This window comes from Helianthus annuus, chromosome 8 (genome assembly GCF_002127325.2).
Source record: "Helianthus annuus cultivar XRQ/B chromosome 8, HanXRQr2.0-SUNRISE, whole genome shotgun sequence".
Taxonomy (NCBI): Eukaryota; Viridiplantae; Streptophyta; class Magnoliopsida; order Asterales; family Asteraceae; genus Helianthus; species Helianthus annuus.
In genome coordinates this window covers 110,584,120-110,604,793 of record NC_035440.2, presented here as the reverse complement: position 1 = coordinate 110,604,793, position 20,674 = coordinate 110,584,120, and the positions used below count along the sequence as shown (strand labels likewise).

Below are 20,674 nucleotides of genomic sequence, written 5' to 3'. Positions count from 1 at the left end.
CTATTTCCCCCCTTTATAACCCTCACAAACCCTCAATTCGTCTCTGTCATTAAATTAGGGTTACAACACACTATAGAATTAGGGATCAAATTCACGAATTCAGTTCTTCATCTTGCAATCGATCATAGTTTTCTGCCATTGTGGAAAAAAGGCCGTAATTCAGACTTCATGGACAAGTAAGAATCCTGGTCGTCGTTTTTATGGTTGTCCGCTCCATATAATATCGAATACCCATGGTGCCTTTATAACTAGTCTTCTGAAATGTTGCTTTTTTGTATATTAGGGCTCAACTTGTGCTTTTATTGGATGGTACGATCAAGAAAGGTGTGTCTATATCCTACCTGGATTGCTTAGGTCTAAGAACAACTTGGAAGTAGATAAGTAGAACCTGGAACAAGCGAATATAAATCTGGAACATTCAAACTGGTTACTTGAAGGCAAACTGCGAGAGTCTGAAGCTAATTCAAGAAAATTCAAAATGTATTTGGTTATTAGCTGGGTTTGTTTTGCTATGTATGTGATGGTGTCTTAGTGTATCTATTAGTAGTAGGTGTAGGCTTTTTGTGTAATGCAACAGATGTAATGTGTAGGTTTAAAGTGCTAATGAAATGTGGAACTTTTGTATTAATCAATTGTGTAAGTGTAAAAGAAGTGTATTTGTATTGTGCGCGTGCAAAACGACCAAAACTTCAAAACGACCATAACATCACTACAATCTGACCTTAACTTCAAAACGACCATAAGATAACATAGATATATCACTTACATACCATACCATACCATATCTTACTTGTTCAAAAGACAACATAATAACAAGTTCAAAAGAAATTAGCACAAGTTCAAAAGATAGGTTGCAGCCAACATGTTGTTCAAAGTACAAAATAAGCAGCAGACATCACAGTGTTTGGTCATTTTCCACCCTTCCCAGATTTCCCAACCTTCCCTACTTTCCACTTTTCCCTGCATTTCAACCTTTCCCAACTTTTGCACCATTACCCGCTTGACCTTGACCTTTGCATGTCCTAGAATTATGCCCTGTTTTCTTACATTTTGTGCATGCAACCTTACTGTGCCTTTTGGATAGCCTACCAGATTGGGTCAACTCTTCAAGTTCAACTACAGATCTTTTCCTTAACTTCTTTGGTCTTCCTACTTGTGTATGGTGCTTTGGAGGTACAATAATTGTAGCAAGTTGAATATTTGTCCATAAAGTACGGCCATTAATTGGATTAACCTTGAAAGAATACACCAGCTTCCACCTCTCCATGGTGTAAAATGGATGAACCCAACTCTCTAAATCACCCATCCTTCCACTAGTAGCAGCCTTCTCCCATAATGTAGCCACAACATGTCTGCATGGAATACCTGCATTGGTACCAACATTCAATAAGTATGTTTGTCAGCAACACTTAATAAGTATGTTTGTTACCTGTTATTTCCCAGCCTCTACACGTACAAGTCCTTGTAGCTAAGTTCACCACGCGAGCACTGTTCGGTTTTCCACTGACCTGGTAGTAATCCCCTCCATTCCACTGAACATGGTAGTGAGTTGTATCCTGCTTGATCCTATCAAAACTTCTGTTGCTTTTGGTGTCAGTAACCCTTCACTTTTCTCTATCAACTTCAACACAGTCACAATCATCCGCATAAGATACTCCCTTATGTATTCAAGTGCAGAAATGATGGGCTTGTCCTTTCCTTCCACAATCTTTCCATTGTAAACCTCACACATGTTGTTAAGAAGTATGTCAGAAATAACCCTTCCTGTGATCAAATTGCAATAAATCAATACATGCATTAAAAACATACATATTCACTGAATTATATACCTGAAAAGTGTGACCTTGACCAATGTAATGGTGGAATCTTTGACAACCACACGTGGGCTTTCTTGTTGAAAGCCTTCAATTCATCCATAGCAAGTGTAAATTCTGGAATTATTGTTGCGTCAACACACTTCCACAACATTTCCTTGTATATATCACCTTTAAAGCTCACTTTCATATTCTCATGACTGTGCCTGAGACAGTATTTTTCCCTGGATCTGGACCTGCTTCAACCTCAATTTTTATTATAGTACCTGGATTTTTTGGATCAATTCATTAGCATATTCCTGCAACAGTGTATACTGTTCAACATAGTCCCCTTTTACATGCTTCTTGGCTAGTTTCTTAGCCCTGTATGTCTTCATCCTGGAAATCCAAACAGCAAACTGTGACATCTGTGCTTGTAATCATTGTATAAAGTTTAAACAATTCATTTATCAATAAAACAATGTGATTTGATCCCAATATTTGTTTATTTATGTTTGAAATTTTGCACGTTTTGATTTTTGTTCGATTTCAAACTCTATATCGCTTTCTGGAAAGTTATACGCAAACTGATGCGTAAACGTAATCAGTTTAACGCGACAAACACTCCGGAACATCAACATATGCTTAAAATACCTTAAATAACCTTTACATAACTTAGAAATAAGTTTTGAAGGGTTTGGTATGGAAAAAACAAGTTTATTCGATCGCAGGGACTATTTGCGACAAACTGCGAAACTATGCCGATTCGTATAGTAACGAACATTTCGAAACTTGATCATAAGCTAAACATAACCTAAATATCCTTTACATTGCTTAGAAATTAGGCTTTAAGGGGTTCGGTATGCTAAAATAAACTTATTTGATCAATAGGGACTAAAAGCGTCAAAAAGTGCATAAGTTTGCATTTACGCGCATATCTTACGTTCTGAACATATCCGGACATCCAAAAATTTTTTTAATCATTAAAATATTTTATTTTAGTGATTGTTATGTTAAAATTCCATTCATCATATAATTTGAATCGTTTTTCGCGTCCGTTCGTGTTTCGTAATTAACCGAATAACGCGACCGTACGACCAAACGAACCGACATCTGAGATGTTTTCAAGCATATTTCATGTCCCCTATACTTTGGCATCATTGTAGAGCCTTGAAAATGGCTTAACGGAGCTTAAACGAGTCAGAAATGGCCTTATACACATGCAGGGACTGAAACTGCAAATATCAAAACTGTTGCTGAAACCACCATCGCTCGCGGGCCGCGATCGAGTAGGCCTCAGCCTACGCAGGGCGCGAGAGCTCCCCAGAACAGCAAAAACAGTTTTTCAGCAAACAACAGCTTAATTCTTGGTTTTGAACATGGTTTTAACAAACCTTGAGCTGGTTTAGACTCCCCTAGTATTCTAAATCAAGGGGTTACACTTGGATGGTTCAGATTGAAGCTCAAATTATGAGAAACGATCCTAACGGTTGTGGAAAATCTACAAATACCCATCCATTTTCATTTCACAACTTGCACAATCTGAGTTTTCTTCATCTTCTGCACAATAGGAGCTATCCCTTCTGGTTGAAGGCTCATTTCTTCTTGTTTTCTTGTTCTATCTTCAAGCATTGGACCTCTTGTAAGCTTTTTTCATGCTTTTTGATGTGCGCAAAATGCAACATATAAATTACATCAAATGTGGCATAAAACTAACCCTTTTTTAGTACTAATGTTGGAAAAAGTGTGTTTTTGTCTTCCTTTTGTATTTTCAGGATTAAATGAGCTCAAATGAACAAAAGAAGCAAAAAGGCAGCTAAATCTAACATAAATACAAGAAAAGGAATAAACGTTGCATGCCCGACCCCTCGACAGCATCCTCCCAAGCAAAAATAAGAGAACAGAAGGCTGAACACGCCCCGTGCTCAATGAGCACGGGGGCGTGCCCAAGTGTCTGCAGAAAAGACAGTTGTAGAAGCTTCTATCACCCACCACGGGGGCGTGTCCAGCAGACACGGGGCCGTGGTCAACTCTAAGATTCACAGAATCTAGGGAAATCTTGATAGTACAGATACGCTTCTGCACACGGGGTCGTGCCCAGCGGACACGGGGGCGTGGTCAACTAATGCAGATAAACTGCAATTATTGAAGAAAGAGAAGATGGGTGGACACGGGGCCGTGTCCGGGCTTCTATGCAGACTATAAATAGGGGTGCTTGGCTCATTTGCAAACCATCCCTTGGCAAACCACCTCTCTCACACTTCACCCACCCACCACCACCACCATCACAACCCACATTCACCACCATCATCCATCATAGAGTGTGTGAGTAGTCTCGGGATCCAAGGTTGATTATAAGAGTTCTTGACAATCAAAGGCCATGTTTGCCTAAGTCTCTTACATCACTTGGTGAAGACAAGTGTCTAGTGTAATACTTTTTATTTTTAATCTTTTCGCACTTTTTATTTGGTTATGTATTAATGACTTTAATAACTAGTTTCTTATGTTGAAGGTGAATCTTCCTTATCATTTGTCCGTGGTGTCTTGGCATTATTTTACTGTCTATATAAAATAAAAGATTTTCACCATTCATATCTCCACGGTCTATATGGAGATATGTTGGCTACCTGGTCGGGGGTTAAGGGAATGGTTTGGTAAGATGTAGGATCGTTTTCGGCCCTGTTTGAGTCGATCAGAAGAATTCCTATCCAAAACAAGAGGCGGAAGCTAATGTCTTGGTGCAATTTCAGCCGTATTCACTTTAAACTGTTGTTGTATTGATCAATAATGCAATTACACGTTCTGACAACACTTCGGCAGCACTTCGTGGCTTACCGGAAGACAACACCTAGAACTACTCTTCTGATTTCGCTTCTACATACCCCTATATATAACATTCTGATTTCGCTCTAACATGATGTCCACAGGAGCGAAATCAAGAAGTTTACAGCTATGAGCGAAATCAGCATTATAGGACATTCTTGGGCGAAATCAGCATAACAGGGTTTCGCTCCAAATGACACATTTGTCATTTGGAGCGGAATCACATGCTTAGACATATTCTTGATTCGCGTGCCCAGTTCTAGTCTATTCTACGCAAGACTCGATACAAGACGTAGTCGACAGATGTGCTGCACTAACAGAATCCCCCCTCAGATGTTGACGGAGTCTTCAGTGTCGAGTCTTCGGTTGTCAACCTTCAGTCTTTACAGTCTTCATTCTTCCTCTGAAGTATTTGTCATTGCAAGAATCCTCATTCTCTCTCTCTCTCTCTCTAATGCAGTTCCAGGATCAATACTGACTCTTACTGCTTTATCAACATTGTCTTCAGACTCCCCTTTTCAATCTGCTGGGATCCTAGTCTGGAGTTCTCTCATTCATTCTAAGATCGTGATCAGGCTCTCATCTGGTTCAGGATCATCACCTGGCACAAATTTACCTGCACAATCTCTACCCAACACATAAGTTTCTCAAAAACTAAAAACTTTTAAAATTTAGAAACTGTGTCAAAAAGTAATGATTTGTTCCTTACACACCACTTGTAAATCCAACACTTTCATTCACTCTCCCCCAAACCTGTTCTTCATGTTTAGCACTTGGAATTTCGGAAATCAGCTTTTCAATACCAGCTGTCTAAAATCTTTTTGAATTTTAACAAAAATTATGCTAAAACACACTAAACTCTTTTTGGATTTTCTGAAAGAAAGTAAATGTAGAAACAAAATATTTACAGACAATATTTTTGTAAGTTCGTGCAAGAGGATCATATCAGTTTTTGAGACCAATCCCTAACATCGTTAAGCTTAATTTCATTTTAAGTTCTAAACAATTCACCTAGATTGTCAGTATGTTTGTCCACTTAAATTTTCACACAAATTTCAACTGTTTCGAGATACGCAATTAGTGTCTTAATTACTTAGACTTATTCGTGTGTCCCATCACTTGAATATACTCCCGTATACAGATCCCAATATTCAGTCTTACAGGTGAGTATACCACAGATGATATCTGTAAAGGGGTTAAAATGCGAGGGCCGTGAGAGCTCAGGTCGATACTTCCATATACGCAGAGAGATGACGGCTTCGACTTTTGGTGTGTCCCCTTTAGAGGATTTTTTCGTTACAACTGCAGTGACTATCAATTTTATTGTTTCATCAACTTGCTGAGGGCGAGCTTATATTTCAAAGCATTTGCAGAAAGTATTATCTGGGGACTAGGTTAGTATTTCCATATAGCAGAAGTCCCGAGATAATACCCCAGATATCACTGAGCATAAAGACCTAGTATCTCAGAATACGTGACCTTTCAAACAAGATTTCAGGGGTTACCTATATATCCAAGAATTTGTTATCCACAGAATAAGCAAGTTTGTATTTAGTTTTATATCTCGTTACAGTTTACTAAATGTGTAAAAACCTACTGACACATCCAAAGTAAGATTGTTTATCACATTTTGACTTTACAATTCTTTAGCGTGCTGTGATAGTCCACTGATGTACTATCATTTCATCTTTTATGCAACCAAAACTCATTTTAGATTTATCATGTTTTTGGCTTTTTCATATTTTCTAATGTTTTTGGATTTTCTGAAAATTCTGAAAATTTCTTACTCCCCCTAAAATTCAAAAACATTTAAAGAAATTGAAAACAAACTATACAGAACATGACAACTGATATCGAATTGCCTCAATTCTCCATCCGCTTGGCATAAACAATCAGAACTCCCCCTCACAACAAACTATTTTCCCATTAAGATCTCAAAACACTTAAGTTTGTTTTAATCAGAATGGTTTTTCCAGAAAATAAGTTTGTATATCAACCATTTGTAGGTTTGGGGGTCATTTCATCACATTGTTTACCAATCTTTTAAATGATAGTTAAATCAAGTTCAACTTAATGACCTTGATTAACCACTTGTAGAATCAATGATTGGACCACTTGAAAGATTACAAACCAAACATTTCAAACCTGTTTTTCAACCAATTACCATCTGTTGGTTGAATTCTCAAGGTGCCGATTCCTACTCCACGCTTACAAACCTGGGAGTTCCGGCAATTCCTGCTTTTCAAAAAACAAAATTTTTTAAACATGATAAAGAATGATGCCGATTCATGCTCCACGATTACCAACTTGGGAGCTCCGGCAAGTCAGGTTTCTATTCTTTGAAAAATATATCCACCCAAGCCTGACCTTCCTTGGGTGTAACAACATCTTCTTCTTTATCTTTTCTTTCAACAGACTTGTGAACACGTCTTTTAGAAGCATAAAATTCTTTGACACTTTTGGCCTTACCATTGACCATTTTGCCAAAAATGTGTTTCACATTTCCGTTGAACGTCTTTTCAACATCAAATTTCTTCTTGTCAAAATAAAATTGATTTGAAATTTCTACTTTTCCAACTTTCTTCATAAAATTTTCAGCACACAAAGGTGGAAAATTTTCATCATTCATAGTTGGAACTGATCTTTCAACCTTTCTTTCAACACGTGGCTCCTTTGATTTTGTGGAATCAGATTCATCACCAGAACCGTTACCTGAACCTTTCACAACCCATTTTTGATTTTTCAAATTTTCTTTTCCTTTTAAAACATTCTTTGAACATTCTCCCACCTCAAAGGTTGAATTTTCAAAGCCTGTAAATTTTCGAGTTGAAAGTTCAGTTTTCTCCACAACTTTCTCTTTCAGTTTACCAGAGACTTCCTGTTTTGGTTTGAATGTCTTCGGACAATTCCTAGCAACATGACCAGCAGTCTTGCACTGAAAACAGGTTCTCTTTTCAATCTTCTTTTGAACAACATTCTTCTTCAACTCTTCTTGCTTCTTGGAAAGGAATTCTTGATTCGTCTGCATTCTAAATACTTGTTCTTTCTCGAACTCTGATGTTTTTCCTAAAACAAACACAATGTTTGGTTTATAAACTTTTTCATTTTTATAATTTTTCGGTTGATTAAAACCAAGACCTTTCTTTTTGAAATTACGATTATGGTTTGGTTTCTTTTGGAAACTATAACCACAATTGTAACCCATTTTCTTGTTAATTCTTTGTTGGTCTCTTGAAGTGTATTTTTAGGTTTTCCGATAAGATTTAGATCTTTTATTTCAGAAATATTAATTTCTGTAATTTTGAATACCTTTTGAATCATTTCAAATCTGACACTTCTTATTGGAAAAGCTTCATCAGAATATAATTTGTCAGAATCTTTCAAAGTATATGCTGCTTTGAATGATTAATCATTCAAATTAGATTTTGATAGCAAAAACTCTTTATCATAAACCCGTTTGTCCTTTTGATTGTCGGCTTTGACGTATCAGACTCAGACTTTGACTCTGGTTTGGACTCCGGTTTTGACTCCTCTATGTCATCTTTATCCAACACCTGATCGACCACACTTTTTATCAACTTTGACTCATGATCAGTGTCAGACGACGTGTATGTGACATCAATGTTTCTGGCAAGTTATCTGATGGCCCAGAATCCCATTGTAAGTTAATTGCCTTTTTGACTCTTTCGGAATTTGGATTTCGAGGTGAATATCCATTTTCGACCGGGGGCGGACATCTATTGTAGACCACACTTGGTTTCTTACTAGAAATCTTCACTTCATCTTCGTCTTCTGTCACAGATTTCTTTTCTTCTAAAGTCTTTGCTTCTTCAAATGTCTTCAGTTCCTCCACAATCGGATAGATCCTGTCAACAACAAAAGTAGAACATGAGTAACTTTCTAATAACTTGTTGACTCTTTCAGTTTCGATTCTTTGTGATTCCAGCTTTAATTCCAGCTCAGCACACTTCTTTATGTGAAAGTTGACATTATCAAGCTGTCTGATATATGCTCCTTTGAGTGTATTCATAGCTACAACTTGTTCACAGTTTGAATCAGTGTACTTGTTGATCTCTCTGTTCATTGTATCATATGATTCTTTCAATCTGTTTATGTTGTGTAACAACTCATTGTTCTGCTTGATTAAAGAATCACAGTTCATGCACTTTTCAGACACTTTGACAGGTTCTGCATCAACTTTGACTTCAAATTCAGGTACAACTTTGACTGTTCTGTTTGATTGGAAAAACTCATTTCTTTTCTTTCTTTCAGCTTCAGCTTCTGCTTTTAACCTTTCTCTTCTTCTTCATCTTCTTCTTCAATCTTTCTCCGTTTTTCTTCTGCAGCTTCCATGACTTTTCTGCACTTTTCTGCCCATTTCAGATCGTAGGCATTTGCAATGAAAGCTTTAACATTTGAAGTGTCTTTGGACATCTCTTTGGCCATGTATTCTTGATCTGGGCAAAAATTGTCCCAACAAAAACCTTCAGCCAATTTTTCATCATCTTGTTCTGCCAAACACACTTTGTTGTTCGTTGGAAGATATTTATCCCAGCTAAACTTATCATATTTGCCCTGATTAACTAGACACGCTCTTTTTGAATCTTCAATCACACCTCTCCCATGTGCAGTTTGTGCCTGATGCGGTGCTTGTTGTTGCGGTGTGATTTGATGATAAATCGCCTTTTTGTGATAATCATTGTTTCGGAAGGGATTTTGAGCTCCACTTGCTTCTTGATTTATGCACTCCTTCTTGAAATGCCCCCTTTCCCTGCAACGGAAACATGTAACTTTAGATTTATCAAAACCTAAAGGAGAAACATGAGCTTCACGAAAATCATCTCTGCTAGTAATTTGTTTGAACTTTTCAGCCCGTCTCAACACACTGGCCATGCACCATTTAATATCCATCAATTCCATTTCCTCGGCATCGATTTGATCATAATCCTCTTTCGTGAGCATTGGATTACCGATCTTTCCGGCCACAAATCTACTATCGGATTCCAATACCATTCCCAACAAAGACATTTGGTTTTTAGCAACTTCCTCAGAATAATCTTGATCACTCTCAAGATTTAATACAATATTGCATTGAAGTTTTCTTCCATTCTTTGTTGCATAAATGTTTGGATCGAATGATGAAAATCTTGTGCTGCTTGATCCCTGGGATTTCTTTTCAGAAGAGTCTTTCGCACTGAAAGCAGTTTCAACTTTTGGAGAAAGATTTGTCGTTCCAGTAACACCACTCTTGTAGTACAAGCTGATGTCCTGTTCTCCATCATAATTCTTCATTCTGGCGATCTTTCTCTGCTCCATCTCTTGAGCTTCCAGATGTTTGATGAAATCTCCCAGTGTCATCTTTTTATAATCTTTTTTGTTAGATCTCAGCATCATCAGAAACGTTCCCCAGACTTCATGTGGTAGCGCATCTGCAAGTTTTTCAATCAATTCATCAGTATCTTTTTTAATACCAAGTTTTGACATATTTCTCACCAAGTTACAATATCTCTCGATAATTTGCTTGGTGTTCTCAGATTTCAAACCACGAAACAGATCAAATTCTTTCTTCATGAGAGACATTTTGTTTTTGAGCATATCATCACTTCCTACAAATTTTGCTTCCAATTCTGTCCAGATTGAAAAAGCAGTTCCATCATGTTGAAGCAATATCAAAATGTCCTCTTTTATCGCTTGCTGAAGCAGACTCACCATCAATTTTTCATCTCTATATTTCTTTTTCTCTTCAGTACTCATTTCTCTAATTGTTTGCTGCACACCATTTGTTGTGGGTCTAACATATGGTTCTTCTGTGTGTTCCCACGCATCCAAGTGATATGCCTCAACCCAATTTCCAAACCGTTCGGACCACGCATTGTAATCATCAATATCCATGAGTTTAGGCGGTTTCTGAGACGTCCCGGTTTCATTTTCAAGTAAAGCATTCTGCGTGATTGTAATCGGACTAGCAAAGGCATTATAGAATTCATTGTCCATTGTTCAATTGTCCAGAAGTTCACTAATTTCCAAGTTTAGGCAAAATTAGAGTTTGGAGCGAAATCCCAAATACAACTGGAGCGAAATCAACAATACTTGACTTTGGAGCGAAATTAAGTTTGACTTTCGGAGCGAAATTAGACTAAGGTCAACTGGAGCGAAATTAGACTGCCATCACGAGCGAAATTAGATCTTTTGGTCCTCAAGAGCGAAATCAGCTATGATCCAGGAGCGAAATCCCTTTTGTGAGCGAAATCAAGTGTTGATTCCGAGCGAACTCACCATGATGTCATCATTACCGAAACCAGTTTCAAGCGAAAGGTCCAAAAAACTAAGTTTTAGATCGATTTAACTTGTGAAACTTTCAAGGGTTTACTAATACGCGATTATGAGTGCTGTGTGTGAAATTGAGCCGATTTTACCGAGAAAAATTTTCAAAATTTAGAAAGAAGGTGTAGAAAATCAGAATAAGCAGCTGAAATGGCAAGAACTCTTCCTCCTGAGCTCTGATACCACTTGTAGGATCGTTTTCGGCCCTGTTTGAGTCGATCAGAAGAATTCCTATCCAAAACAAGAGGCGGAAACTAATGTCTTGGTGCAATTTCAGCTGTATTCACTTTAAACTGTTGTTGTATTGATCAATAATGCAATTACACGTTCTGACAACACTTCGGCAGCACTTCGTGGCTTACCGGAAGACAACACCTAGAACTACTCTTCTGATTTCGCTTCTACATACCCCTATATATAACATTCTGATTTCGCTCTAACATGATGTCCACAGGAGCGAAATCAAGAAGTTTACAGCTATGAGCGAAATCAGCATCATAGGACATTCTTGGGCGAAATCAGCATAACAGGGTTTCGCTCCAAATGACACATTTGTCATTTGGAGCGGAATCACATGCTTAGACATATTCTTGATTGCGTGCCCAGTTCTAGTCTATTCTACGCAAGACTCGATTCAAGACGTAGTCGACAGATGTGGTGCACTAACATAAGAGTCTTGCCTTGTTTAGTGTATAGATCCTGCAAGGACCTGGGTCAACTTTAGTAGGACCTCCTTCAATACCCACTGGTATTGGATGGCGGGGGTCCGAACTCCTTGATCCCCTCATATGTAAGCTACTATTAATATATTAACCCGGCTACTTAGGACTGTATCCCTGCTGACTCAGCCTACTTAGCCGAGGGCAACGTCACCTTCAAAAGAGGGGCCTACCACATTATGCATTAATAACTCAATTAATTATCTTTCAATAATCCAACCCTTTAGGATTGTATCCTTGCTGACTCAAACTACTGGGTTGAGGGTAACGTCACCTTCAAAAGAGGGGCCTACTACAATACTAAGATAATCTCTTAAAAAGTGCAAAAGTGTGGAAATAATCAAAAGTTACACTAAACACGAGTCGGATCCAAGTGATTCATCTTGTCTATCTGTTTTTATTTTTATTTTTATTTTCAGCATTTTTAGTTTTTATTTTCTAGTTTAAAACATTTTTCTAAACTTTTCATTTGATTAGACGTTGAGGATAAACCGATACTAAAAGCTCTTGTGTCCTTGGACAACCTCGGTATCTTACCAACACTATACTACGCTCACGATGATTGCACTTGCCCATATGTGTGTGTGGTGTTAGTAAAATATCGTGTTTTATAAATTTAAAACTTGTCTAATTTGTAAAAAGGGCTAAAAATATACATAAAAACCTATAACACCACACGCGCATCACTTTTTATGCATTTTAAGCATGAAAGTCAAACAGTGTTTGACTTTCTGCTTTGACCCGTCTTTGGTCAACACAAAGTTCGTTTGAACTTTTCAACGTGAGCGTAATCACGATGGTTATAGTCCATTGTGACTATACCTACTGATTACCACGTTGATTAGGCGTAGTGACGAGTCATAGTTTCGGTCAAAATACGTGTGTATGCATATTTTGTAACAAAGCTAACTTGTTTTCTAACTTAGTTAAACATGTTTTAACCTGTTTAACTCGTCACTTTTAGTCTAGTGCTTATATAGGGTCGTAAGATAAGCGGTCTAAACAACCGCTTAGACAAACATATTTGGTGACCATAGTTGTATAGGGAATAACCTTCCGAGGTTATACCTTATGGTCACTTAGTTTACTTAGTTGTATGATAGGTAGTTATATGCTTTAGGAAAAATGACCAAAATGCCCTTTTTGCGCATAACTTCATTTTAAGCATATGTAACTTAACTTTTGCTATATAAACTGATTATTAAACATGTTAGGGCATATAATACTTGTGATAGGACTAGTTAGGCTACTCGTTTGTGCTTTTGCGCAAATGACACGTTAAAGTAGCATAAGCTACCTAAACGGGTCATATCGGGTCATAAGCACTTAGGATAGGTTTCGATTTAGAATGTAGGCTTTGTTAAACCATATCGTATGAGTTCCAATACTCATTTGGTTTACGAGACCTCATTTTATCTGATCTTCCGATTTAGGTCCGGTTTATTAACGAAGTTACCTATATTAGGTGCCGATTGATTCTGTGAACCTTCTAGCTTTACTTGGTTGTTATTACAAGACTATTGAGCAATATCAAGTGAGTACATGGTCCCCTCTTTTACTGGTTTCAAATATTTTGGGGTGATACACATGTGCCTACTTGTTACTTTCGTGCTTTCGTGCTTTCATGACATAAACTTGCTATGTTCATTAGTACGCATATAGTACATGATTTCATTTATGCTTTGCTATGTATGTTGATTTAGCATGCTAGCACATTGATTTCATCAACACATTTGTGTCATATGTTTATTTCAGCATATGTACACATTGATTTACATCACATTTTTGCTATGTATGTTCATTTAGCATACTTAGTACATTGTTTTCACATAACATGCTTACATTTGGTATGACATTTGGTTTGTTTAACGGGTCAAAAATACATTCATGAACACTGATCACGCTGCTCGGTAGTATGTAATGGTACCACAGGAATTGATAACTCCCATTCCTAGAATCCTAGGTTTGTTTGGACGTAAGGAATGACTGAATCCGATATACAAAATTTTGATAAACCTTTAATTTGTTTAAGGGTTTGTCTCCCCAGTCGCAAGGCTTGAATGTATGCGTTTAACATTACTACATAAGTGTTTGTATCAATAAAGCATGGATTTTGCAAAACATAACGTTTGACTTAAACTATGATTTATATCAAATACATTGTTTTGTACATTTTACCTATGGTTTGAGTTGATACTTTCGCTTGCCATACATAACATTTGATTATACATGAACATTTTGACACTGGCTTAAACAATACATTTTGGTGGTTTATTTTGGTAAGTGATTTAAATAACGAGGCGACGTGGAATATGATAAAAACATGGTGGATACGCCGCTGGTACTTCCTATATATAAATGCTTTTATAATATTACATATCGTTGCGTTATCTAAACCACTTAGACAAAGACATGATACATTCTACACAAATGACATATTTTATGCAAATTCTTTTTACTTAGTTATTCATTTAACCTCACACCTTTCTTTTATAAAATCTGAATTCTTTATCGAACTTCGTATAATTTATAAAAGGAAACACTTTTAATAAGATTCATGACTAACTTTTGTTAAACATTTCTTTCAACTACAAGTCATGAATCCTGTTTCAACAAAACCTATGTATCTCACAGGCATTTTTATGCTGACGTACCTATTTTCACATGTGTTTTCAGGAGCTGATTCATAGGGTTGATCAAGATACACTTAGGCGGACTCGGGCCTTAGTGACAATAAAAGATGTAAGACTAGTTTAATTATGTTGTGTTTCCTTTTTTGTTAAGACAATGTAACATCTTTTAATTCAATAAAAATGAAACTTTAAATACCATGGTTGTGAAACAATAATTCTGTTGCTCCATTCCCCGACGTTTCCGCCGCGGTTTGTTGTTTTACGCGGCCGGGGTGTGACAGAAGAGTTGGTATCAGAGCCAATGGTTATAGGGAATTAGGTTATTAGTAATGTTTTGACCTAGACTTTAACTTTTCTAGGACCCCAACACAAGTTATCTTGTGTTTAGATCTTAAAACATTACCGTCGCCTATCATTAGGTGACAACCACAACAAGAACACAATTTTCCAAAATGATTTTGAAAATCAATCATCTATTCTTAGATGATTTGTTATTAGGTTTTGAACCCTCTAAGTTTTCAAAATCTCGTCAAAGTTTGGGTTTAAATAATGTGAACACGTGCAATCTGGAAGGGTGGATGCCTGTACCTCGAGTTTTCTGTCTAGGCTAGCGTGTTTGTACAAATCCACATAATCGGACCAGTCACTCTTACCTGGGAACTCTTGGGGTGAGTGTCCACTTATAGGCTAAAGCATGTCTTCGCGATACATTATTAAGACCCATTTACTTTGATTAGTCACTGTGTGTCGTTTGTTTGCTTTGTGATACAAACGAATGACCACCATCCATGCTTTTGTCGATATTTGTATCATCTCATTTTTATCTATTCATCTCACTCGTTTTCTCTCATGTTTCCTCTTTTTTAATGCCTCCTCGAAGCAACAATCAGCTACCTAATGACGAACTGGCAGCTATCATTGCGCAGCAAATGGCTGCTGCACTTCCGAATCTCATCACTCAAATCAACCAAGCCAACAATAACAACAATAATGCTCCATGCAACTTTAAAAGTTTCAATTCGGCTAAACCACTCAAGTTTAGTGGTTCTGAGGGAGCAACTGGGCTCCTACAGTGGTTTGAAAGCATTGAGAGTACTTTTCGTCATGTTCAGTGTCCTGATAATCGAAAAGTCGAGTTCGCTTCTAGTGTGTTTCAAAAGAGGGCTCTTACTTGGTGGAATGGGGTAATGAGAGACCGTGGTGTAAGGACTGCCAAAAAATGTCCCTAAACGACCCGTAAGTAAAAAACTGAACCCCTGAAACCATAACGTGCATGAAAAACCAAGAAAACAAGAAATCTGACCTTCAGGCGGGCCGCGTAAAGGTGAAGCATGGCCTTACGTGGGCCGCGTCAACTTAAGATTTGACTGGATAAGCATCCGGGCCACGCGTTGTCCATCTGGCACACCTACTCGTGACACTTAAGCCCTACACGTAGACTAGGCGGCCTCGCGGGCCATGTAAGGATCAAGAAGGGCTTACGCGGGCCGCGTAAGACCCAAAAATCAGCTATAAATAGGGTTGGCCATGATCAGTTCACTGGTGTCGAAAATTTCAATCAAAAAACGAAGTATACTACCTAAATTCGAAGTTTTAAGGTATTGAAACGCTGCCACGATACGGGGTATTAACTCGATCGCTATTACGATTCAATGTCCGATCGATTGAAACTATCCAATGGATGTTTAAGTGCTGCCCACATTAGGGCGATACTTTGTCATTCGTCGTGAATTTGATGGATGTTTAACTATTGCACTTTGTCATTCGTTGTGAGGGTTTGTATCTCGTGAGTTATCGTAAATGCTGTATTAGTTACTAGCCTAGTTCGTGTGCATTGTTGGTTAAACTAGGTTATCAGGCTTATCAGTAGGCTAAACTCTGCCCGTTTAAACTTGCAATGTGAGTCATTCTCTTTTTATCAACAATGTTTTACAATACTCCAATTATTTTCAAAGGTTATAATTACAGGGATTAAGTCGTGGTTATCTTGAATCACTGGCTAGTGGGGTATTGTGCACATTACTAATTTCTCACGGTTAGGCTAATAAATCCTAACAGTGATAATCATCACTACTTAGGTGAAAGGACCCGATAGTGGTATGACCATCATCACCAGGATGTGACGCGGCGCCAGATAAAAATAAGATAAAAGCCATTGTAATCGCTCTTATGCTGTAATTAATAGCTAGGTGTCATTTTGTTAACTTTGAATGATTCACCAGTATTTCCCCGCTGACAAAAATATTTTTAAAACATGTTTCAGGCGACCTCATGTGAATCAAGGAAAAGTGCTACGGAGCACTCATAAAGCTTGAAGTGGTGGCTCAGTTAAATAAATAAACATGTTTTGTAAACCAGGGAATTTCCTCATGAAATTCCTCTATTGTAAATTACGGGGTTCATCCCAAATTATGAAATAAAAAATCGGGCATTTTCAAGTTTAAAGATCCTGGTAAAACTTCCGCTGTCAAATCAGATAATAAATACCACAGGTTTTCTGTCTCGCGGCTCTTGGATCGGGTCAAACCGGGCGCGGGGGCCGTGATGGGAAAAGGTGGTATCAGAGCCCCTGATTTAAGCCAATTAAGTATTTAAAAATACTTAATTTTTCTGATTGCCATTCTGTGATTCTGTGAAATTTTAGTTTACAAAATTTTAACTTAGAGTTTTGTGTGTTTCTTCATGTATGCTAACAGCATGAATGAACTATCAGAAGCCCTTCAAAACTTTACTATCCATACTACAGATATGGATACTACCACGGGCTATCAGGCTGATGTTGAGGAGCCAATGGTATTCCGGGCCCAACCCGAGGATAAACCAAAGGAGAAAAAGAGAAGAAGGTTTGTAGGCTGGAGGCGTGTGCGTAGGAAAAGACCAACGATATCAAAGGCGAAAGTTAAAAAGGTTGAGGATCCCAAGGATAAGGGAAAAGGAATAGAGATTGGGGAAAGTTCTGGGCAAGCCCAGGAAATACCACCCTGGGAGGAGTTAGATCAGAAACTGGCACTTAGTGACCTCATCGGACCTGCCGATGAAGACTTTTTCTATTACCCAGTTGAATCACAACTCCCAGTAGATTTGGAGCCTGCTATCCCAGATCCCATTGTTAACCCCCAACCTCTACCAGCAGAACTGGAAGAATGGTGGACCACTGACTGGCAATTTCAGAACCTTTTGAATAACCTTAACACCTTTTTCCCTCAGTTCGACCCGGAGCCTGCACCAAACCCACCAATGAGCAACGAGAACTTGGCTGAACTCCGCCACTATGGCGAGGAGCTGGTAGATGCAGGGAATAGAATCCGGGAAGTGGGAGAACAAATCTCCTGGAAATACGACGAGAGGGAACGTCGTTTCTGAAGTGCCAGCTGACGGGGATAGTATGTGATGGTGTGGTGTGTTTGTTTAATAATAATAAAATAATAAATAATATAATCTTGTAAAATAACTTAGAATAAAACTTTTGTAAGATAATCAGTGTGTACGGATGCATACTACTAAAATATATAAAATCAGATAGTCGCAAGGTCAACAATTTTGACTATACGTGTTAGTGTGATTATGTGTTTTTCTTTTTGTGTTAATTGACTGTTTGTTAATTTACAGTATGGGTAAGCAAAGAATTTCGGACATCTATCGTCAACTAGACAATTCACCAAAAGATAAAGGAACCTCATCTCAATCGAATTCCTCAAGATACTCAGCAGATACTAAGGAAGGAATATTTATTCGTAAGGCACAGTTTGAGGAACCACTTACCGCTAAGAAAAGACGTCGGATTATTAGAAAAAGTCAAGAAAAAGAAATGATAATTAATAAGGAAACTCAGGAAATAGGCAATAATCCACCATGGGAAGATGAATTGGATGAAAAATGGGCGAATCTCTATATGTTAGCCACTACAGCAGTAATGCCAACTTTTAATTAAGTTAAACTGCCAAACCCGGACCAACCCATAAAATTAGATCTCAACACCCTGAACCAGTACTAGCACCCATATCATCTATAAGCCAGAAACTTTAGTAAGAGGAGATAGAATAAATCTTATATATATATATAAAAGCATAATAAGTATAATATTCCTAGCTAGACTAAATAGGGAATGCACAACCCCTAGTATATTTTGAAGTTCAGTTGTAAAATGTAATAGACATGTATGTATATAAAAATCAATAATTTTAGCTATACATGTTTGGTGTGATTTCGTGCGATTACTTTATTTACATTTGGGTGTATTTATTCGTACCAATAACTTATCTATATATTATTAGATGGAACACGCTGCTAATGAACCAGTTAATGAAGTCAATCAATCGGAAAACAATAACAAGGATCACTTCTTAAATCAACAAGATATAGAAAACATTGTCGCTCAGGGAATAGCTAACGCTATTCCGGCAATCGTCGCTGCAGTTAAAAGTCCTGTTGAGCCTTCACGAGCTCACCCCAGTAAACGCACGCGCGACAATAATTTCAGTAATAGTGTTAATGGAGGAGGCGACAACGACAACTTAATTCAGGCCCCAATACTCAAAAGAATGAAAGCTGCAACACCTGGTTGCACTTACAAGGAATTTCTTTCCTGTAAACTAGCTGGATTTGCAGGCAATGAAGGGGCAACAGCCGCACTGCATTGGCTAGAGAAAACTGAAGCAGTAATTAAAATAAGTAAATGTGCAGAGGAAGATAAAATTATGTATGCGTCTCACCTTTTCAAGGAAGAAGCATTAGAGTGGTGGAATACGGTATTACAAGCCAAGGGAAGTGACTTGGCTTATGCTATGAATTGGGAAGAATTTAGACAAATGGTGGAAAGAAAATTTTGTCACACCCCCAAAATCCACTCGCGGAGTACCACCGCTTGGAGGCGTGACATGACCAGGATCGAGCCACCAATCATATCAAACATAGCAATTAGTAATAAAAGTAGATAATGTAATTCATCACGACATGATTGATGTTCAAAAACCAAACTTTGTTTAAGTAGCAGAAGCATGTAAGTAAACCCAACATAAATAATAATGTATGAAATGTCATAAGTGTTTAACTAAGCATCCATGATCCATGCCCACAACGACCTGCTCCTCCTTGTGCAAGCTCCATAAGTACCTAAGGTCCTGCAAGGCATGCAACAGATAGTCAACAACTAGTTGAGCGAGTTCACAGTAAACAGTTCAGTAATAGTAACAGGAATGTAAGCCTTATGTTCGTTCGTTAAGTCTTGTATCGTATTAGTTTCCATCGCGGGCCCTCTCGGCATGTATGCGAAGATTTGGGGAAATACTCCCAAATATCCTAGACTATGTATATTTGTATCGCGGCCACCCTGGCATTACTTGCGAAGTTTTAGTATCTATAGTTCGCGGCCTTCCCAAGGCATGTGTGCGAATGATTAGTCATAAAATCGCGGCCAACCCTTGGCGTGTATGCGGAGATCAGTTCAATCGGTATACTAGTCTAGCCGTGTCTTATCATTTCCCTTCCTCACCCGAGGACCATATCATTAGGTTCTATTAATTAAGTATGTACGAATAAATCATCAAAATCCCATTCCCACCCTGGGAACCCCATGCCTTGGCTGTGTGAACTCACCTTGGTTTGCTCGGTATGCTAAGTATGTGCTCAAAGTAAATCAATCACGTCCTAAAGTATGCACGTATACACAAGCAGTTCGAAATCACGATGTTGGCACATAAGTGTAATCACAGTGAACAACACATCGAGAATCAACAAGTAGCACATTGCACGTATTCATGATCATACAAGTCATGTTCATCATCCAACAGCGGTTAATCTATCCTGTTAACTTCTAACAGAGTTAAGTCAGGTTACTGTGCAATGTATTCAAGTCGGCGAAACACAGATTGACGAAACATACTCTGTTTCGTCAATCACCCTTTGGCGAAACCAGTTTCTGTTTCGTTGATAACCCTTGGCGAAACACAATTCTATTTCGTCGAGAGTTCTGTTTCGCCAAACAAGTCAGTTACGTCAAATATCAATTACGTCAATCATGCCGATCAGTTACAGTATCAACCCAGAAACCCTAATGATCATGAACAGCCGTTACCACATCAATCAGTAATCATACAGAAATCGCTCAACATACAATCATCATTTAACAGAATCATTATACAGAATACACAATAATCATTGAGTCGAAAACACAGTTCTCATACTTAACCTACCACCGACAAGAACCTCAACCCGTTCACATACAATTACAGTATTGGATTCAGCATCATTCGTTTATTTATTAAGTCAGTCAATGTAGTTTAGGAATAACATACATCATGCTTAACCTTAATCAATTCGTCAAGATCATAACCATTCACTGTTAATCATAACAAGAGCACACCAAGAAATCATGTTGGTTATC

General features: G+C 37.9%; 1 protein-coding gene across 1 annotated transcript; it reads right to left on the bottom strand.

Annotated features, from left to right (window-relative positions):
- Positions 1 to 967: 967 nt before the first annotated feature.
- Positions 968 to 8,700, bottom strand: LOC110870516. Its single transcript, XM_022119693.1, has 6 exons — positions 8,525 to 8,700; positions 8,365 to 8,482; positions 2,081 to 2,221; positions 1,830 to 1,971; positions 1,509 to 1,764; positions 968 to 1,352 (listed from the first exon to the last, which is right to left on the bottom strand). The coding sequence occupies exons 1-6, from the start codon at positions 8,698 to 8,700 to the stop codon at positions 968 to 970; spliced, it is 1,218 nt and encodes a 405-aa protein (XP_021975385.1).
- Between the last annotated feature and the right edge of the window lie 11,974 nt (positions 8,701 to 20,674).